The 19,586-nt window shown below is 44.4% G+C and overlaps 1 protein-coding gene across 1 annotated transcript in view; it reads right to left on the bottom strand.

The window, feature by feature from the left end:
- col6a4a (collagen, type VI, alpha 4a) overlaps positions 1–19,586 on the bottom strand; it is a 108,701-nt gene that overhangs the window by 65,642 nt on the left and 23,473 nt on the right. Inside the window, exon 3 of the mRNA XM_075466383.1 lies at positions 4,885–4,989. Coding sequence (XP_075322498.1) covers positions 4,885–4,960 — 76 coding nt within the window. The 5' untranslated portion in view covers positions 4,961–4,989. The remainder of the gene's footprint in view (positions 1–4,884; positions 4,990–19,586) is intronic.

Genomic DNA, 19,586 nt, shown 5'->3' with positions numbered 1-19,586 from the left:
GTGGAGGTGAACAGATGGAACAGGTGGAGGTGAACAGGTGGAACAGGTAGAGGTGAACAGATGAAACAGGTGGAGGTGAACAGATGGAAGGGGGAACAGGTGGAGGTGAACAGATGGAGGTGAAAAGGTGGAACAGGTGGAGGAGTGTGAGCCACAGGTGGAGGTGAACAGGTGGAACAGGTGGAGGAGGGCCAGCCACAGGTGGAGGAGAACAGGCGGAGGAGTGTCATCCACAAGTGGAGGTGAACAGGTGGAGGTGAACAGGTGGAACAGGTAGAGGTGAACAGATGGAACAGGTGGAGGTGAACAGGTGGAGGTGAACAAATGGAACAGGTGGATGTGAACAGATGGAAGTGAAAAGGTGGAACAGGTGGAGGAGTGTCAGCCACAGGTGGAGGTGAACAGGTGGAACAAGTGGAGGAGTGCCAGCCACAGGTGGAGGAGAACAGGTGGAGGAGTGTCATCCACAAGTGGAGGTGAACAGGTGGAGGTGAACAGGTGGAACAGGTAGAGGTGAACAGATGGAACAAGTGGAGGTGAACAGGTGGAACAGGTGGAGGTGAACAGATGAACAGGTGGAACAAGTGGAGGTGAAAAGGTGGAACAGGTGGAGGAGTGTCAGCCACAGTTGGAGGAGTGTCAGCCACAGGTGGAGGTGAACAGGTGGAATAGGTGGACGTGAACAGGTGGAACAGGTGGAGGTGTGTCAGCCACAGGTGGAGGTGAACAGGTGTAACAGGTGGAGGAGTATCATCGACAGGTGGAGGTGAACAGGTGGAGCAGGCGGAGTTGAACATGTGGAACAGGTGGAGGTGAACAGGTGGAGGTGAACAGGTGGAACAGGTAGAGGTGAACAGATGGAACAAGTGGAGGTGAACAGGTGGAACAGGTGGAGGTGAACAGATGAACAGGTGGAACAAGTGGAGGTGAAAAGGTGGAACAGGTGGAGGAGTGTCAGCCACAGTTGGAGGAGTGTCAGCCACAGGTGGAGGTGAACAGGTGGAATAGGTGGACGTGAACAGGTGGAACAGGTGGAGGTGTGTCAGCCACAGGTGGAGGTGAACAGGTGTAACAGGTGGAGGAGTATCATCGACAGGTGGAGGTGAACAGGTGGAGCAGGCGGAGTTGAACATGTGGAACAGGTGGAGGTGAACAGATGGAGGTGAACAGATGGAACAGATGGAGGTGAACAGATGGAGCAAGTGGAGGTGAACAGATGGAGGTGAACAGGTGGAGGTGGGCAGATGGAGGTGAACAGATGGAGGTGAACAGGTGGAGGTGGACAGATGGAGGTGAACAGATGAAGGTGATCAGGTGGAACAAGTGAACAGGTGGAGGTGATCAAGTGGAACAAGTGAACAGGTGGAGGTGAACAGAGATAACAGGTGGAATAGGTGGAGGTGAAAAGATGGAGGTGAACAGGTGGAGGTGAACAGGTGGAGGTGAACAGATGGAACCGATGGAGGTGAAAAGGTGGAACAGGTGGAGGTGAACAGATGGAACAATGAACAGATGGAACAATGAACAGATGGAACATGTGGAGGTGAACAGATGGAGGTGAAAAGGTGGAGGGGAACAGGTGGAGGTGAACAGATTGAGGTGGAACAGGTGGAAGTGAAAAGGTGGAACAGATGCAGGTGAACAGATGGAACAGGTGGAGGTGAACAGGTGAAGGTGATCAAGTGGAACAAGTGAACAGGTGGAGGTGAACAGATAGAACAGGTGGAATAGGTGGAGGTGAAAAGATGGAGGTGAACAGGTGGAGGTGAACAGATGGAACCGATGGAGGTGAAAAGGTGGAACAGGTGGAGGTGAACAGATGGAACAATGAACAGATGGAACATGTGGAGGTGAACAGATGGAGGTGAAAAGGTGGAGGGGAACAGATGGAGGTGGAACAGGTGGAAGTGAAAAGGTGGAACAGATGCAGGTGAACAGATGGAACAGGTGGAGGTGAACAGGTGGAGGTCAACAGGTGGAACAGGTGGAGGTGAACAGGTGGAGCAGGTGGAGGTGAACAGGTGGAGGTCAACAGATGGAGGTGAAAAGGTGGAAGAGGTGGAGGAATGTCAGCCACGGGTGGAGGTGAACAGGTGGAACAAGTGGAGGAGTGCCAGCCACAGGTGGAGGAGAACAGGTGGAGGAGTGTCATCCACAAGTGGAGGAGAACAGGTGGAGGAGTGTCATCCACAAGTGGAGGTGAACAGATGGAACAGGTGGAGGTGAACAGATGGAAGAGGTGGGACAGGTGGAGGTGAACAGATGGAACAGGTGGAGGTGAACAGGTGGAACAGGTAGAGGTGTGTCAGCCACAGGTGGAGGTGAACAGGTGGAGTATCATCGACAGGTGGATGTGAACAGGTGGAGCAGGCGGAGGTGAACAGGTGGAACAAGTGGAGGTGTGTCAGCCACAGGTGGAGGTGAACAGATGGAACAGGCGGAGGTGAACAGGTGGAACAAGTGGAGGTGGGTCAGTCACAGGTGGAGGTGAACAGATGGAACAGGTGGAGGTCAACAGGTGGAACAAGTGGAGGTGTGTCAGTCAAAGGTGGAGGTGAACAGATGGAACAAGTGGAGGTCAACAGGTGGAACAAGTGGAGGTGTGTCAGTCACAGGTGGAGGTGAACAGATGGAGGTCAACAGGTGGAACAAGTGGAGGTGTGTCAGTCACAGGTGGAGGTGAACAGATGGAACAGGTGGAGGTGGACAGATGGAACTGGTTGAGGTGAACAGGTGGAACAGGTGGAGGTGGACAGATGGAACTGGTTGAGGTGAACAGGTTGAACAGGTGGAGGTGAACAAGTGGAAGTGAACAGATGGAACAGGTGGAGGTGAACAGGTGGAGGTGAACAGGTGGAACAGATGGAGGTGAACAGTGAACAGTTGAAAAGGTGAAGGTGAACAGATGGAGGTGAAGAGGTGTAGGTGAACATATGGAACAGATGGAGGTGAACAGATGGAACAGATGGAGGTGAACAGGTGGAACAAATGGAGGTGAACAGATGGAGGTGAACAGATGGAGGTGAACAGGTGGAGGTGAACAGATGGAGGTGAACAGATGGAGGTGAACAGGTGGAGTTGAAAAGGTGAAGGTGAACAGATGAAGGTGAACAGGTGGAGGTGAACATATGGAACAGATGGAACAGATGGAGGTGAACAGGTGGAACAAATGGAGGTGAACAGGTGGAGGTGAACAGATGGAGGTGAACAGATGGAACAGATGGAGGTGAACAGATGGAACAGGTGGAGGTGAACAGATGGAACAGGTGGAGGTGAACAGGTGGAGGTGAACAGATGGAGGTGAACAGATGGAACAGGTGAAGGTGAACAGATGGAGGTGAACAGGTGGAGGTGGACAGATGGAGGTGAACAGATGGAACAGGTGGAGTTGAACAGATGGAGGTGATCAGGTGGAACAAGTGAACAGGTGGAGGTGGAACAGGTGGAGGTGAATGGATGGAACAGATGGAGGTGAACAGATAGAACAGGTGGAAATGAACAGATGGAGGTGAACAGGCGGAGGTGAACAGGTGGAGGTGAACAGGTGGAGGTGAACAGATGGAACAGGTGGAGGTGAAAAGATGGAGGTGAACAGGTGGAGGTGAACAGGTGGAACAGGTGGAGGTGAAAATATGGAGGTGAACAGATGGAGGTGAACAGGTGGAGGTGAACAGATGGAGGTGGAACAGGTGGAAGTGAAAAGGTGGAGGTGAACAGATGGATGTGAACAGTGAACAGGTGGAACAGGTGGATGTCAACAGGTGGAGGTGAACAGGTGGAGCAAGTGGAGGTGAGCATATGGAGGTCAACAGGTGGAGATGAACAGGTGGAGGTCAACAGGTGGAACAGATGGAGGTGAAGAGATGGAGGTGAACACATGGAGGTGAAAAGGTGGAGGTGAGCGGGTGGGGGTGAAAAGGTGGAGGTGAACAGGTGGAGCAGATGGAGTAGGTGGTGGTGAACAGGTGGATCGGGTGGAACAGGTGGAGGTGAACAGGTGAACAGGCGGAGCAGGTGGAGGTGAACAGATGAACAGGTGGAGGTGAACAGGTGGAACAGGCGGAGCAGGTGGAGGTGAACAGGTGGAGGTGAACAGGTGGATCGGGTGGAGCAGGTGGAGGTGAACAGGTGGAACAGGTGGAGGTGAACAGATGGAACAGGTGGAGGTGAACAGGTGGATCGGGTGGAGCAGGTGGAGGTGAACAGGTGGAACAGGTGGAGGTGAACAGGTGGAACAGGTGGAGCAGGTGGAGGTGAACAGATGTAGGTTAACATGTGGAACAGGTGGAGGTGAAGAGGCGGAACAGGTGGAGGTGAACAGATGAACAGGTGGAGCAGGTGGAGGTGAACAGATGGAACAGGTGGAGGTGAACAGATGAACAGGTGGAGCAGGTGGAGGTGAACAGATGGAACAGGTGGAGGTGAACAGGTGGAGGTTAGCTTTTTGCATCGATGAAACAAAAAGAAAGAACACTTTATAGATGCATCTATATATATATATATATATATATATATATATATATATATATATATATAAATAAATAAATAAAGATAGATAGATATATCTCTATAAAGATAGATAGATATATCTATCTATAAACCAACAGGTTTTATGGGGCCCAAACTGTGGGACTAAACGTTTGGGGGGATTTTTGAGGGCCAGAAGGTGGATTTACGGTCAGGGTTTGAATTAGGGTGAAGTTCGGTCGGGGGTTAAGGTTTAATTTGGGTTAGGGGGGCTAACATGTCAGCGGTAAATCACCACAAAGGCAGAAAAAACAAGTTTGTGTGTGTGTGTGCGTGCACGTGTGGGTGACTAAACGGGCTGATGTGATGCCTTTCTGTGCCGGTATGCAGGAAACCAAACTGCAGAATCCTACCCACCTTCCTTCTGAGCCAGGTTACCGTGGAAACTCATGGCCACGATGAGACAGAGCAGAGCCCCCTGCGTGCCCTCCATGCTGGAACGGCTCTCAGGTTTCTCTCTTCCTGCAACACAAAGATGAATTTAAATGCAGAGGAGGGACAGCATCTGGAGGCAGCTCAGTCACAGCGAACAATTTTAACCCTTTCTGTTGTCTTGCAGGTCAAAAGTGAGCCACCACCATGTTTAGCTGTAGAAAAAACACCTTAAACTATCTTTTTCCAACTTGAAATGTTATGACTTTTCCTAAAGGGACCCCATCATTAGAAAAAGTCACACTTTATTTTTGTTTATATTTCCATGTGGGCTGTACACCACTAGGGTACAAAGATTGGGCCTCATGCGAGAACATTTTCGTATTTTCAATTCTAAATTTCTCTTAATTTTTTCGTAAGAAGGTCTGGTATGAACACGCCACGTCAGATTCAACAAGCGCTCTTAACTTGGGAAAAAGTGTGTAAACGACCTGCGTAAATGATGAATCACACCTGTGCGTATCTAAATGCACGTGCACGAGGATAGTAGATCTGCACACTCCACGCCCTAAATGATACCATATAAGGCTGTGCTTCCTCGCTCCTGTGCCAGGAAGTGTTGAGTCATGAGAATGGCATCAAGGCGCAAAAAGAACAACTTTAGGGGCTCTGAGACTGAAGTTCTGCTTCCAGAGATCCAGAAAGAACAACTTTAGTGGCTCTGAGACTGAAGTTCTGCTTCCAGAGATCCAGAAAGAACAACTTTAGAGGCTCTGAGACTGAAGTTCTGCTTCCAGAGATCCAGAAAGAACAACTTTAGTGGCTCTGAGACTGAAGTTCTGCTTCCAGAGATCCAGAAAGAACAACTTTAGTGGCTCTGAGACTGAAGTTCTGCTTCCAGAGATCCAGAAAGAACAACTTTAGTGGCTCTGAGACTGAAGTTCTGCTTTCAGAGATCCAGAAAGAACAACTTTAGTGGCTCTGAGACTGAAGTTCTGCTTTCAGAGATCCAGAAAGAACAACTTTAGTGGCTCTGAGACTGAAGTTCTGCTTCCAGAGATCCAAAAAGAACAACTTTAGGGGCTCTGAGACTGAAGTTCTGCTTTCAGAGATCCAGAAAGAACAACTTTAGGGGCTCTGAGACTGAAGTTCTGCTTCCAGAGATCCAGAAAGAACAACTTTAGTGGCTCTGAGACTGAAGTTCTGCTTTCAGAGATCCAAAAAGAACAACTTTAGGGGCTCTGAGACTGAAGTTCTGCTTTCAGAGATCCAGAAAGAACAACTTTAGGGGCTCTGAGACTGAAGTTCTGCTTCCAGAGATCCAGAAAGAACAACTTTAGTGGCTCTGAGACTGAAGTTCTGCTTTCAGAGATCCAGAAAGAACAACTTTAGTGGCTCTGAGACTGAAGTTCTGCTTTCAGAGATCCAGAAAGAACAACTTTAGTGGCTCTGAGACTGAAGTTCTGCTTCCAGAGATCCAAAAAGAACAACTTTAGTGGCTCTGAGACTGAAGTTCTGCTTCCAGAGATCCAGAAAGGAAAATCTGTCATTTTTATCAGTGTCAGCAGTGGAATTACGGCACCTGCTAAAGCGAAGAAATGGGAAGCAATTACGAGTGCTGTTAATACCATGTCACCGAAATAAAAAAAATAAATGGTTTGATATGAAAATGGCTTAAAAAAAACGTCTCGCCATGGGCAGGCGCTCGATGACTGCAACTAAAGCCGTGCAATCAGTTGTTGCCTCATCATGATGGCTCTTTGATGGGGGGTCCATGAGGGGGGTCTTCTGGCACCTTCTGGTCTGCCTGGGCTGGTTCAGGTGGAGACCTTCGTTCATGGAGGTATGGAGACACCCCCACCTGGCCTTCAGCTCAGTGCGCTCCACAACAGCACGGCTGCTTTCATGCGTATATGGTAAATGGACTGTACTTGTATAGCGCTTTTCTAGTCTAGCTGACCACTCAAAGCGCTTCTAACACTACATGCCACATTCACCCAATCGCACACACTCATACAGCACGTCCACATCTATACACACTACGTGCTTTATAATCATTCACACAAACATTCATTCACCGACGGATTTATCGGTAGGCAACGTGGGGTTCAGTGTCTGGCCCAAGGACACTTCGACATGTAGCCCATGGAAGCCGGAGTCGAACCACCGACCTTCCGATTGGTGGGTGACTGCTCTTCCTCCTGAGCTACAGCCGCCCGCGTCTATGTGTCTCGTGCTCCAATTATGATTGGCAGTCCAGCCACGGGATGAAAGTCCCTCTTAATTTGTACTTGTTGGACAGCGGTGTATGGGAATCTGATGCACCATGGGGGATAAACTGATGAGAGCTTTGATGACCAAGGGGAGCGCACGACTCACAGAGGACTGGGACACCCCCGATCTGTCTCCAATCTCCCTCTGAAAGCTTCCAGTGGCCAAAAATCCAAGGGTGGTGAGGACCTGGGCGTGTGGTGGAATTGGGTTTGATCGGCGTGTTTTTCTCTGGAGTCGTGGCTCCAGTAAGCTGCATATTTGCAGCAGCACAGTCCTTTGTGATCTTAATCGCGATGTCAGCCATTCGTCTGTCTCCACACGCTCTCTTCCAAGAGCCTGACACGCTAAGGCATCCAAAAGTAGCAAGTCAGCCGCTGAGCTTCCCGTTACAGATTCAAATGAACCTTCAATTAGTGCACAATTTAATTCAAACATAATAATGTCAGCATAATTATGGGGTATAATGTATATTTATTTATGTTTTCTTCAAAGTAATTAAATATACAATCCATTAGTCGAGCAAACTTGATTTGAATAACAGCGGACTATTTTAGGAAACTCCTACGACAGGTCTGGATCACTGTAAATTCTGTTGTTACCTGAAAGAAAACGTAAAATACAAAAAAAATTGGTTCTCTTAAATCACTCGTACGGACGTCTTAAAAACAAATCTGTGCGTAAGAACGGTTCTTGCATGAGACCCAATGTCTTATGGGTCATTTTTGACCCGTGAATTATAAAAACATTTAAACAGCAGAAAAAAGTTCACTGTTTTTTTCCCTTTAAACATAATTAATTCAGAAGTAATTACTTCACATTTATATAATAGCAATAATAAACCTTTATTATGTAAAAGAAAACTGAGAAAACAAGAAAACTGTTGGTCCCACTGACAGCTGGTTTGTGGTAAAAAACAAACAAACAAAAAAAAAACTCCACTCCACTACAGGTGAACAGGGTAATATTTTAAAATAATAGATATCACCATGAAACTTCCTCAGTTGATTACTTATACAAGTATGAAAAAAAATGTATTACAAGTTTTAGAAATTTGTATGTTTAATTATGCAAATGAGGAATTATCTCATTAAATATGCGCACATTTGCATATATTTCCGGAAGATAGATCTGAACATATGATAAAGCCAGGTGCAAAATTCTTTTTTCATTTTGTTTACACACAAAATGAAAAGAAAATTACAGAGGGATTTCAGGATATCTGCTTTCATTTCCTAGGAAATCAAAATATACTGCCCATAGCCTACAAAACATCAATTTTTGCCATATTTTTTTTATTATAATGTCACATAAATCAAGCCAGGAATGATTTATTAACAAATCCTTCTGTAAATATCTTCAGAATACTGCTAAGTGTATAACTGGAAAGTTTGGTGTTAGTAGGTGCTCCATAGGCTGAGATATTGATACTGGAAAAATACGAAAAACTGATTTTGAGAAAACAGCATTTAAAAATTTAAATAGGGGAATTTATTTTGGTAAATTTGGGCGAAACGTACTGCCGCGATTAAACAAAATGTGATGAAATAAACATTCTAATTTATGTTTTCAAATAACACATATTGAAGGAGTAGACTGGCCCAAAATCTAAAAATTGACCACTGCATGAAAAATCCCTGTTTTTGCCCGACGTCTCGCCTTTAACACCAGAAAAAAGTTCACTATTTTTTTTCCTTTCAATATAATTAATTCAGAAGTAATTACTTCACAATTATATAATAGCAATAATAAACCTTTATTATGTAAAAGAAAACTGAGAAAACAAGAAAACTGTTGGTCCGACTGACAGTTGGTTTGTGGTTAAAAAAAAAAAAGTGTAATCCTGAAAACTGGTGATTGTATTTTTGTATTGTGTAACAAAAAATACATGATAAAAAATGTATTGAATTGAGTTGAATAGATAAATAACAGGTGGTTTCATCATGCAAAATAGATTTTGGATTTAAAATTCAATTAAGTTGCTTTATTTTGGGACTTTGGTAGGGCGGCTCATTTCTGACCCGTAGGACAAAGGGAGTAAGCACAATGGGAAAGGAGGTCACTTGCGCTCTAGCCGTTTTGGTGCTCACAGTCTAGGACTGTAGTCAGTAGAGAGCAGGCTGGTCCACTTCAGAGAGACTGGGCCAAAGATGACTGGAGCACACAGGATACGTTTTACTGTTATTTAATTGTGCAAGCATGACTAACGTTTCGACGCCGTGCGTCTTCATCAGAGTCAAACCATACTGGTATCAAAGCATAGAATATAAAGACATTATTCCCTCCTTCTTTTCACGGCTCAATAGTAGTAATGGCCAAAGAACAGTACAACAAAGGGATAATGTCACAGCTGAATGAAGCGACACATTACACACGACTTTCTGCGAATCCACTGGACCAGCACAAAAGCGCGATTGACCAACTAGTGGCAACAGCACACTCTAGGGGTTGGATTACGGAAAATGAAAAAGACTTTCTGACAGTGAAGCACCCTATATGCCCGGTCTTCTATGGGCTACCCAAGATCCACAAGTCTCTGGAAAACCCCCCCTTAAGACCTATTGTTTCCAGCATTGGCTGTCTCACTGAACCACTCTCCCAATACTTGGACTTCTTCCTAAAAAAGTATGTAACTGAACTTCCTTCTTACCTGGGTGACACGACCGATGTTTTGCGAATTCTGGATTCGTTTAAATGCCAGGATGAATACAGACTGGTAACCATTGACGTGCAGAGCCTATACACTTGCATTCCCCACACAGCTGGCATCGATGCTCTTTCACACTACTTCAACACCCGATCCCCAAATACGGTACCCCCCAATTCATTCCTTTTGACACTGGTTGAAATCATTTTGACAAAAAATTACTTCCAATACGCTGGAGCGTATTATTTACAGGAACAGGGAGTGAGTATGGGGAGTTGCTTCGCACCATCGTATGCTTGTTTGGTAATGGGACTGTGGGAAGAGAGATTTATTTTTAACTCTGAAAACAACATATTTCTGCCTTACATCCCTCTGTTCAAAAGGTACATAGATGATTGTCTGTTCTTGTGGACAGGTAATGAAATCCAACTCAACAACTTCATGGACTACATCAATAGCACTACCCCCTTTCTTAGGTTCACCAGCGAAAATTCAGCCGACAAGATTCACTTCCTGGACTTAACGATTCTCAAAACCGCCAACGGAGACCTCGAAAGTACCATCTACAGAAAACCTCTTAGCAGGAATACGCTCCTTAGAGCAGATAGCCATCACCCCAAAAGACTGCTCAAAAACATCCCGATTGGACAATTCCTACGGCTAAAAAGAAACTGTACTACTGAAACTGAGTTTGACAGGAAAGCAGGGGAAATGACGCACCGCTTCCGTGAGCGCGGATATGCGGAGAATGACATTGCCTCAGCCTATCAGAGGGCTAGAACAACTGACAGATCAAGCCTCCTGTCAAAAACGAAGCGCGCCTCTGCACAAAGGCTCTGTTTTTCCACCGAATTCTCCAATTTGGGTGGGGAAGTAAAAAGCATCGTGCACAAACACTGGCATGTCCTACAGTCTGACCCTGCTTTAAAAGACATCTGCGCTGAACCCCCGCTAGTCTCATTCAGGCGCCCTCGTTCCTTAAGAAACAGACTAGTACACACGACATCAACCACCACCCCCAAACAGCTGACGTGGTTGTCAACTCCACCTTTAGGGTTCTACAGATGTGGTCGCTGTACACATTGCTCCAACTCCTCCGACACAAAACACTTCTCTCATCCACACACGGGCAAACGCTTTAATATCAACAACTTCATTAATTGCAACACCACACACGTTGTCTACATTCTGAAATGCCCGTGTGGACTACTATATGTGGGCCAAACCAAACGCCCTCTCAAGTTGAGAATCGCTGAACACAAAGCTGCTATACGCAACAAAAACTTGGATTATGCGATAGCGCGCCACTACATCCAGGCAAATCACGGCTCATGCGCATCTTTGAAATTCTGGGGAATCGAAAAAATCATACCTCCCCAAAGAGGAGGGGACCTAATCAAGATGCTATTAAAAAGGGAAGCATTTTGGATCTATACCCTCAATACTGTTGAGCCACATGGCCTAAATGAGGAACTATGCCTATCCAGTTTTCTCTGAGTCTGTCATGTATATATTTTTATTTTATTTTATTTTATTATGTTTTTTGCACTTTGGTTCATGGTGTTTTGGTTTTTATTCACAATGGAAATTGCAATTGATGAAGTTACCTATTCATGAGTGCCCTTACTGGACAATTGCTTGAGACCCACCCCTCACTACTAACCAATGCGTGAAAAGAAGGAGGGAATAATGTCTTTATATTCTATGCTTTGATACCAGTATGGTTTGACTCTGATGAAGACGCACGGCGTCGAAACGTTAGTCATGCTTGCACAATAAAATAACAGTAAAACGTATCCTGTGTGCTCCAGTCATCTTTGGCCCAGTCTCTCTGAAGTGGACCAGCCTGCTCTCTACGGAGTAAGCACAATGTTAAGACCGCACAAAGGGTTAAATCTCTCCACACCAGGGCCGGTTTCTGCTATGGGTAATGTAGGCGACCGCCTAGGGCGGGATAGACTGATCCCAGGCCACAACACAATCTGCTTCCAATTCAAATAGACTGTATTTAATTCCTAAAATGAACATAGACCCATATATACCTTCATATAATTAACTGTGTTGTGTGAAAAATGTAAAAAATGAAAATCTGTGCAGCCATCTACGTGAATGTGTTTACGTCACGTGACTCCAGTTGATTGACGGGTGAACGAACGGCGTTAATGGGAAAAGCAAAGGTAATAATGTGGAGTCATCATGGATCATCATCATGGTGAAAGACCAAAGAAGCCATCAGGTGCCCAGTTTAGAAAGAAAAGAAGAGGAGAAACGGGCAGGTTTCTATCAGTGACCTGAGGGACGTGGGCTATAGGCTATCTGTTAGCCTCTTGCTAACATGTTGCTATTAGCCAGAGGCTATCTGTTAGCCTCTTGCTAACATGTTGCTATTAGCCACGACTGTGTTTGATTTTTAGTTTTGCTGAACTAGAATTAGAACTGAGGCATCATGTCATGCAGCTAATTTCACCCAAAGGCAACCTGGTCTGGTTTGTGTTTGCAAAACAACATGTTAATAATAATGCTAATGCTAATGCTAATGCTAAAGCCAGCTGTAAACAGGGTGAAAACAGATGTTACAGTCTGAGCTCTGTTGGTATCATAGCTGCAGGAATCTGTTGTTATGCTCCATAGAGTAGCCTTTATTTATTTAGCTTTCTTCGGTTATTTTTTAGTCTTTTGAGGTTATTTAAGGATTTGTGATTGATATTTATATCCTGTATTTCATTTATTTATCGTGTTTTTCCTCAGTTCTTTTTGTGCCTTTTTGTATTTAAGATTATTTATAATAAAATAATACAAATAATATTATATGTTGTTGTGTTGGTAACGGGGTAAGTCTTTTTTTTGGTTGGGATAGTTCGCCCAGGGCGTAAAATCTAGCCGGGGCCGCCTGTGCTCCACACACTCACAGTGAATAATCCACATTGAACTTTAACATTTTTGTTTGAAAACACCAGAAGTTGAAAATATAGTTGGACATTTTGGATGAATCTGCATTAGAAAGAGCATATTCTGTGTGCCTCTGGAGGATAAAGGAGCACATACTGATACTGAAGGCTAAAAAAAAAGCCTAACCTCCTTACAGCCTAACCACTGAGGCAAACATCTGGCTCAGATGTTTGTGAATGGAGGGTTTTTACACCCGTTTCTGTAAAAACTATGAAGCAACTGAAAACACACGGAAGGAACCACGGCGGTATGCGTCCACACAACTAAACAACAAACTAAAAGCCAGATTTCCTCTCCGTATTTACAACTCTGGAAAGCTGAGTGGAGCTAACGATGCAGCTGATAATACTCTGTGGGTTTGTCTCTGCTATTGATGATGTGAGATGACTCAGAACTTTCTGCTTCTAAACTCAGACAAACTGAAGTTGGACCTGAGCGCTAAAGGGAGAAACTGTCTGGTTATATAGTTCCTCAGGGTTCTGTGCTTGGACCGATTCTTTTCACTTTATACATGCTTCCATTAGGTAACATTATTAGACAGCATGGCACAAATTTCCATTGCTATGCTGATGATACTCAGCTGTACTTATCTATAAAACCAGATGAACCCAATAGGTTGGTCAGACTACAAGCATGTCTTAAAGACATAAAGACCTGGATGACTCAGAACTGTCTGCTTCTAAATTGAAGTCGTTTCTTTAGCTCCATAGATAAACTTATATCAGCCTTTATCTGGAATAATAAAAACCCACGAATACGGAAATGCATACTGCAGAGGCCTCGTCTCCAGGGTGGTATGGCACTCCCCAATTTTTTATTCTACTATTGGGCAGCCAACATCAGGGCTCTGATGTACTGGATGAGTGACATGGATAACCCTGATACCCCTAAATGGCTAATACTGGAGAATACGTCCTGTAGGCTCGCCGCCTTACCAGCCCTACTGTGCTCAGAACTCCCGCTGTTAAAACCCATTTCTTATTATACCACTAACCCCATAGTTGCTCAGTCAGTAAGAATTTGGAATCAGTTTAGGAGATCATTTGAATCTCTCCCTCTCCGCTCCAGTAGTTAAAAACCATATGTTTACCCCTTCAATACTAGATGGAGCCTTTGGTATCTGGCTTAAGAGTGGGATCCTATCATTGCAGGACCTCTATGTAGACAATAATTTTGCATCTTTTGAGCAACTGGTAAACAAATTTGGTATCCCCAGGCCTCATTTTTATAGATATCTACAATTGCGGAACTTTATAACCTCACACTCCAATTGTTTCCCCTTATATCCCCCCACATCTCTGTTAGATTTTATTTTCAAGTTAAGGACAGATTTAAGGCAGATTATAGGTAGGATATATAACCTTCTCAATCTACATAATCTGACAACTCTAGATCACCTCAAAAACAAATGGGAAGAAGATTTCAATGTGCAGATCCCAGATGTAATCTGGCAGAAAATTATCCAACGGATTCACTCATCATCCATTTGTCAACGGCATGCTGTTGTGCAATTCAAGATAGTACACCGACTTCACTGGTCGAAGGTCAGGTCGTCTAGAATTAGACCGGAGTTGGACCCTACATGCGATAGATGCAAGCAAGCTCCTGCAAGTCTATTACACATGTTCTGGACATGTCAAAGACTATATAAATTCTGGCAATCTATTTTCAAGACTTTCTCTAAAGTGCTAGAAGAGCCGTTGGACCCTTCCCCCTTTATTGCCCTATTTGGTGTTGCACCGCAATGTGTACGTCTCAGTAATGATAAGTGCAACATGTTGGCCTTTTGCACCTTGTTGGCCAGGAGACTTATATACTGTTCAGGTGGAAAGACCCTCGCCCCCCTACGCATTCACATTGGGTCAAAGAGATTATGCAACATCTTAAACAAGAGAAGATCAGATACTCTCTCCAAGGGTCTGCTCAGAGATTCTATGCAGTTTGGCAGCCTTTCAGGACATTTGTGGAAAAAATGGAAGCAGAGGATGTAACCCCATACACTTGTTTTGTGCCGTGTCTGTGGGGTGGGTAGGATGGGTGGATACTGGGGATTAGACTAGATACAGTATACTGTTTGAATTATGTATATTGTGAAAATCTCCAATAAAAAGACCTTGATCAAAATTGAAGTCGTTATCTTTGGACCTGAGCGTTTCAGGGAGAAATTGTCTAGCTATATAGTTACTCTAGATGGTATTTCCTTGGCTTCTAGTTCTACAGTGAGGAACCTTGGAGTTATTTTTGACCAGAACTTATCATTTGACTCGCATATAAAACAGGTTTCTAGGACTGCCTTCTTTCATCTTCGTAATATTGTTAAAATCAGGAACATCTTGTCTCAGAGTGATGCAGAAAAACTGCTCCATGCATTTGTTACTTCAAGATTGGACTACTGTAATTCTTTATTATTGGGCTGTCCCACATATTCTCTGAAAAGCCTCCAGCTGATCCAAAATGCTGCTGCCAGAGTTCTGATGAGAACTAACATCAGAGATCATATTTCTCCAGTTTTAGCTTCTCTTCATTGGCTCCCTGTTAAACTTAGAACAGAATCTAAGATTCTTCTCCTCACATATGAAGCTCTGAATGACCGAGCTGGGGGCAGCGTAGGGGCGAGTGTTAACCTCTTCACATTCCTAAAACTCTGTCCCACTTTGGAAAGTCGACACTCTTCAGTGTTGCTGACAGATCCTCCTTTCAAACCGATGCCTTCAGACGACTACGTTTTAGAGCTTTGAGCTGGAAAACACAAGCAGCCCTGATGCCTTTGTGTAAATCTGATGCCAAATGAACATTTTCCAGCCTTTTCTGCAGGTGTGCCCCCCGTTCTCCACAAACAGCTCCATACAGAAATGTGGCTTTCTTTGTCTGAAACTTCCTCTTCAGGCCTGTTTGTGATTTAAGTGCACGTTTACATCTTCACACTTTTCCCCAGAAACACAGCTAATTTGTTCCTGCTGGCTCATTGGAAGTTAGGCTGCAGCATTCCGTGGGAACACGATGAAGGAACATTGTTGGTGTGTGGCTGAGCTGAGTCAAAGTTGTAGTTTTTGTTTGGGGTTCTGGGTGTTCGTACCTATAATAAGTTATCGTAAAATGCTTTGAACTTTCCTCTGAATGATGATATTCTCAGCCCTCTCCAGCAGTGTGTCACATTTTCTGTCTGATGTTCAGTGGTTCTGGGACTCGGAGGTTCCAGCGGGAAAATCCATTGGAGTGCTCCAAAAGTGGACTTTTAACTTGGAGAGTTGGAGGAGCAACACCAGGCCTGACCCTGGAAATCAAGGCTGCACAAAAAGTGGTGACAGCTGCACTAATAAAGTGTTTATTATCATTTATTTCCGTTTGTGTGAGTGCAAATTTTTTATAATCGCACTCTCTTTGCACTGTTTTTGGTGGCTTTAAATTTCGTTGTACCATGTATAATGACATTAAAGGCATTCTGATTCTGATTAGAATCAGTCTGACACACGGTGCTGCCCACTTGTATGTGGGATGAGTGGCCATGACTTGTGGAGTCCCCCAGGGGTCAATTCTTGGACCTCTTCTGTTTAACTTGTATATGCTCCCTTTGGGTCAGATATTCCAGAACTTTAACATCAATTATCACAGTTATGCAGGCGATACACAACTTTATGTGTCTCTGTCACCATATAACCGACCTGTTTTACCAATAACAGGGTTCCTAATACGTCAGTTCCGCTGGTTTCTGACCTAAAGCCAGAACGGTTTGACTCTGATAAAATGTTGTTCTCAGCTCCGACCTCAGAGCCAATAAATGGAACGTAGCATAGCTTCTTTTCCCGTGTCCACGTCCATTGTTTCCGTCCTGGATATATCTGAAGGGCCTTTTCTGGCTTTCTTCCAGTTAGCATCTCAAACATTTAGCTGAAATTAGTTCATTAGCATCTCAAACCTTCCATGTACCATCTTAGATTTATTATCATTTTATTTTTTAAACTCATTATTTCCTCATATTCTCGTAATAATGACTTATCGGATCGTAACTTTTCAATCATCTCGGTAGAAACGGGCTTCCACAACATGTGGAAGAGGATAAAATTGTCAGTTAAAGTGTCTCTCTGACAGATTTCCTTCCCAGTGATTTACAAAGCGAGCTGAGACAGATTTAAAGTGGGTGTCTTCCTCGGTGTAATTATCTCAATTAGGTTTCTGTGCACACTTTCCTGAACTCGGCTCCTCTGGGTGACCAAAACGCTCCAGCAGAATGATAAATAAATCATTAAGCGAGCTCCGCCAGCTGTGTATTACAGCGCAGATAATAAACAACAGCACAACACGTGGAAATGATTAAATCTCAGACTGTGTGTCACTGGCAGAATTCAAATTCTACGACTCCGCCGAGTTTCAACTTTTCATTTTAGCCTGTCGGGAGTTTGGGGGAAATTGTCATTATTTCGAATATAAAGGCTCAAGTTACAGCCAAAAACAGCAAGCCATGAAGTCGCAGGAACTTCCCTTTATTTCAAGGTGAAGGTTTCTGCCAGATGCCAGAGAATTGCCTCCAGGTGTTCCTCAGAGACGATGTTAAAGAGACTCTGAAAGGGAAGATGGTCTGAAATATGTACCACTATCGGTCTTTTAGAGTAGATAATGAAACGTGATGATGCTGAAATTAAAGTCATAAAAATGCTAATTATCCTTCATATTTTTTTTAGTTTACATTTGAAGAAGTTCCTATATTTATTGATAATTTACAATCAGATTTCTAGAAAAGTATGGATGAGACTGTTTTATAGCCATATGGCTGTGTTAGGATCCAACACACCTGTTTAAAGTTTCCAAAGTCTATTTCTGAAACCCACGAGGTCTGCTGCCTTCATTTTATCCAGATTTATGAGAAATTTGTAAGATTATTGGGTAAAACTGTAAAGTGAAGCAGGATTAATTACTCTGGAATCTTTATCATCCTAGACACGAACAATCTATATTACAACAGGATGAATAATGTGATGCAGGAAGATCTAACAAAGCGCTCAACATCAACACCGGATCAGAGTTAGTTTAGAGTGGAGGCAGCAAGATGAATTAGCTTCCAGTGTTGTTATATCTCTTTGTGTTACTGTCAAACCTGAGAGAATCCCGTTATCAGACCCCCGAGAGATACAAAGAAAGGAAAGATCAGAAGGAAAATCCTTTTCAACCTTTGAAAAACCAAGCAGAGAATTGGACTCTGGAAAAAGTTGACCTGTTACCTTCAGCTGGAACGTTTCTATGAAACTCAGATTTCATCAGAGGGTAACGACATGATTTAGGCGTTAATTGCTGCATATAAACATAACCCTGCAACAAATGCTTCCAAACTGTGTAAAAAAAAAAAAAAAAGCTTACATAAGCATCATTTTACTTGTTCGTTGTGTGCTAAACTGCTGTGGTGAAACAGAGCCAAACATTAAAGTGTCAGAGTGATCCATGGGGAGGACAACCAGCCCCAACCAGCTCTGCAACATGGAAAGAATTAGGATGGAGCCCGGTTGGTTCGGGTTTACACCTCATATCAGGATATTTGGGCTGGAGGCGCTACATGCACGTGAATGCCAAACATTCACACTTTTCAGTCATTTTAACCACTTTTTGAGTCATGCTGTTTACATTTTTGAGCACATATTAGGTTACAATATTCCCAAGAAACCCCAAACGGTGGTCCTACGGTTGATACCGGGGGGGCGTTCTTTAAAGGTGTCATGGCATGAAAATAAATGGAGGCTTTTAAATATTTTTATAGGCTTTAGTGGTCCCCTAATACTGTCTCTGAGTTTTTTTTCCCCAAAATTCTGCCTTGGTGCAGAATTACAGCCAGTCCCAAAAATGAGCTTTCCTTAGGATCCTCAGAATGAGCCGTTTAGGGTCTGCAGCTTTAAATGAAAATTAGGAGGAGAAAGGCGGGGCAAAGATTGCTCTGGTTTGCAAAGATGCACGTAGCGCGAGTCATTTCAATCAGGGGAAAGGCAGATATAGTGCTCGCCATAAAACCAACAGCAGGACGGCTATCAAAACAACAACGAGCAGTGATAACGGCCCTCGCAGCCAAGCGCAGCTCCGGCCTTGCGACCGCCTGAGTGCCGGCACCGCCGCCCCGACGTGGTCATCAGCACCGTCACGCGTCTCCCGCACCCGTCCACCGGGCGGAGCGTGCGACGAATCTCCCAAATTGCCTTCAGTCCACGACAGTACGACACCAGTGGCACGTGTTCAAAGTTGGAGCGATATCTCACCTTCCAGACAGGAGTTACCCTCACTTCTTGTTTTGTGGGGGCGGGGTTTAGTGATGACAGAAATGTACCACGCCAACGTGTCAAGCGCTGCTCCGTAATGATGCACAAAAAATACGGTGCAGATCGGACGATGTCTCAAGGAGCTGTTTACATGATATAGGGGGCGCAGTGGAGTCAAACTCCAATATAATCCTATTGGGCTCTTTAGAGGTTAACAAAGGTCATTCTTATCTAGTTTGGTGCAAATCGGTTGATGCACGTGAGATTTAGAGCCGAACGTATGCAGACGGCGAGGGATTGGAATTTTCCATTAAGCCACGTCCACATTATTTTGTAGGTCCTGACAAGACGCACAGGTGTGCTGAGTTTCATGATTGTCGGTGAAAGCATGGTTTGTGGCTGATGTTTTTAGATGTTTTAGGGGGCGCTGTGGAGGCATTAGGCCACGCCCATCAAATATTTGACGGCACACCTGTTGGGGGGCGGATTAGGATCGATCCCAGTGAGTTTGGTGCATCTCGGCTCAAAACTGTAGAATTTAGAGCCAAACGTATGGTAACGGCGTGATGTCTGACTTCACCAAG

The sequence above is a fragment of the Odontesthes bonariensis genome, chromosome 5, assembly GCF_027942865.1.
Source record: "Odontesthes bonariensis isolate fOdoBon6 chromosome 5, fOdoBon6.hap1, whole genome shotgun sequence".
NCBI lineage: Eukaryota > Metazoa > Chordata > Actinopteri > Atheriniformes > Atherinopsidae > Odontesthes > Odontesthes bonariensis.
This window is presented reverse-complemented; position numbering and strand designations above follow the sequence as displayed.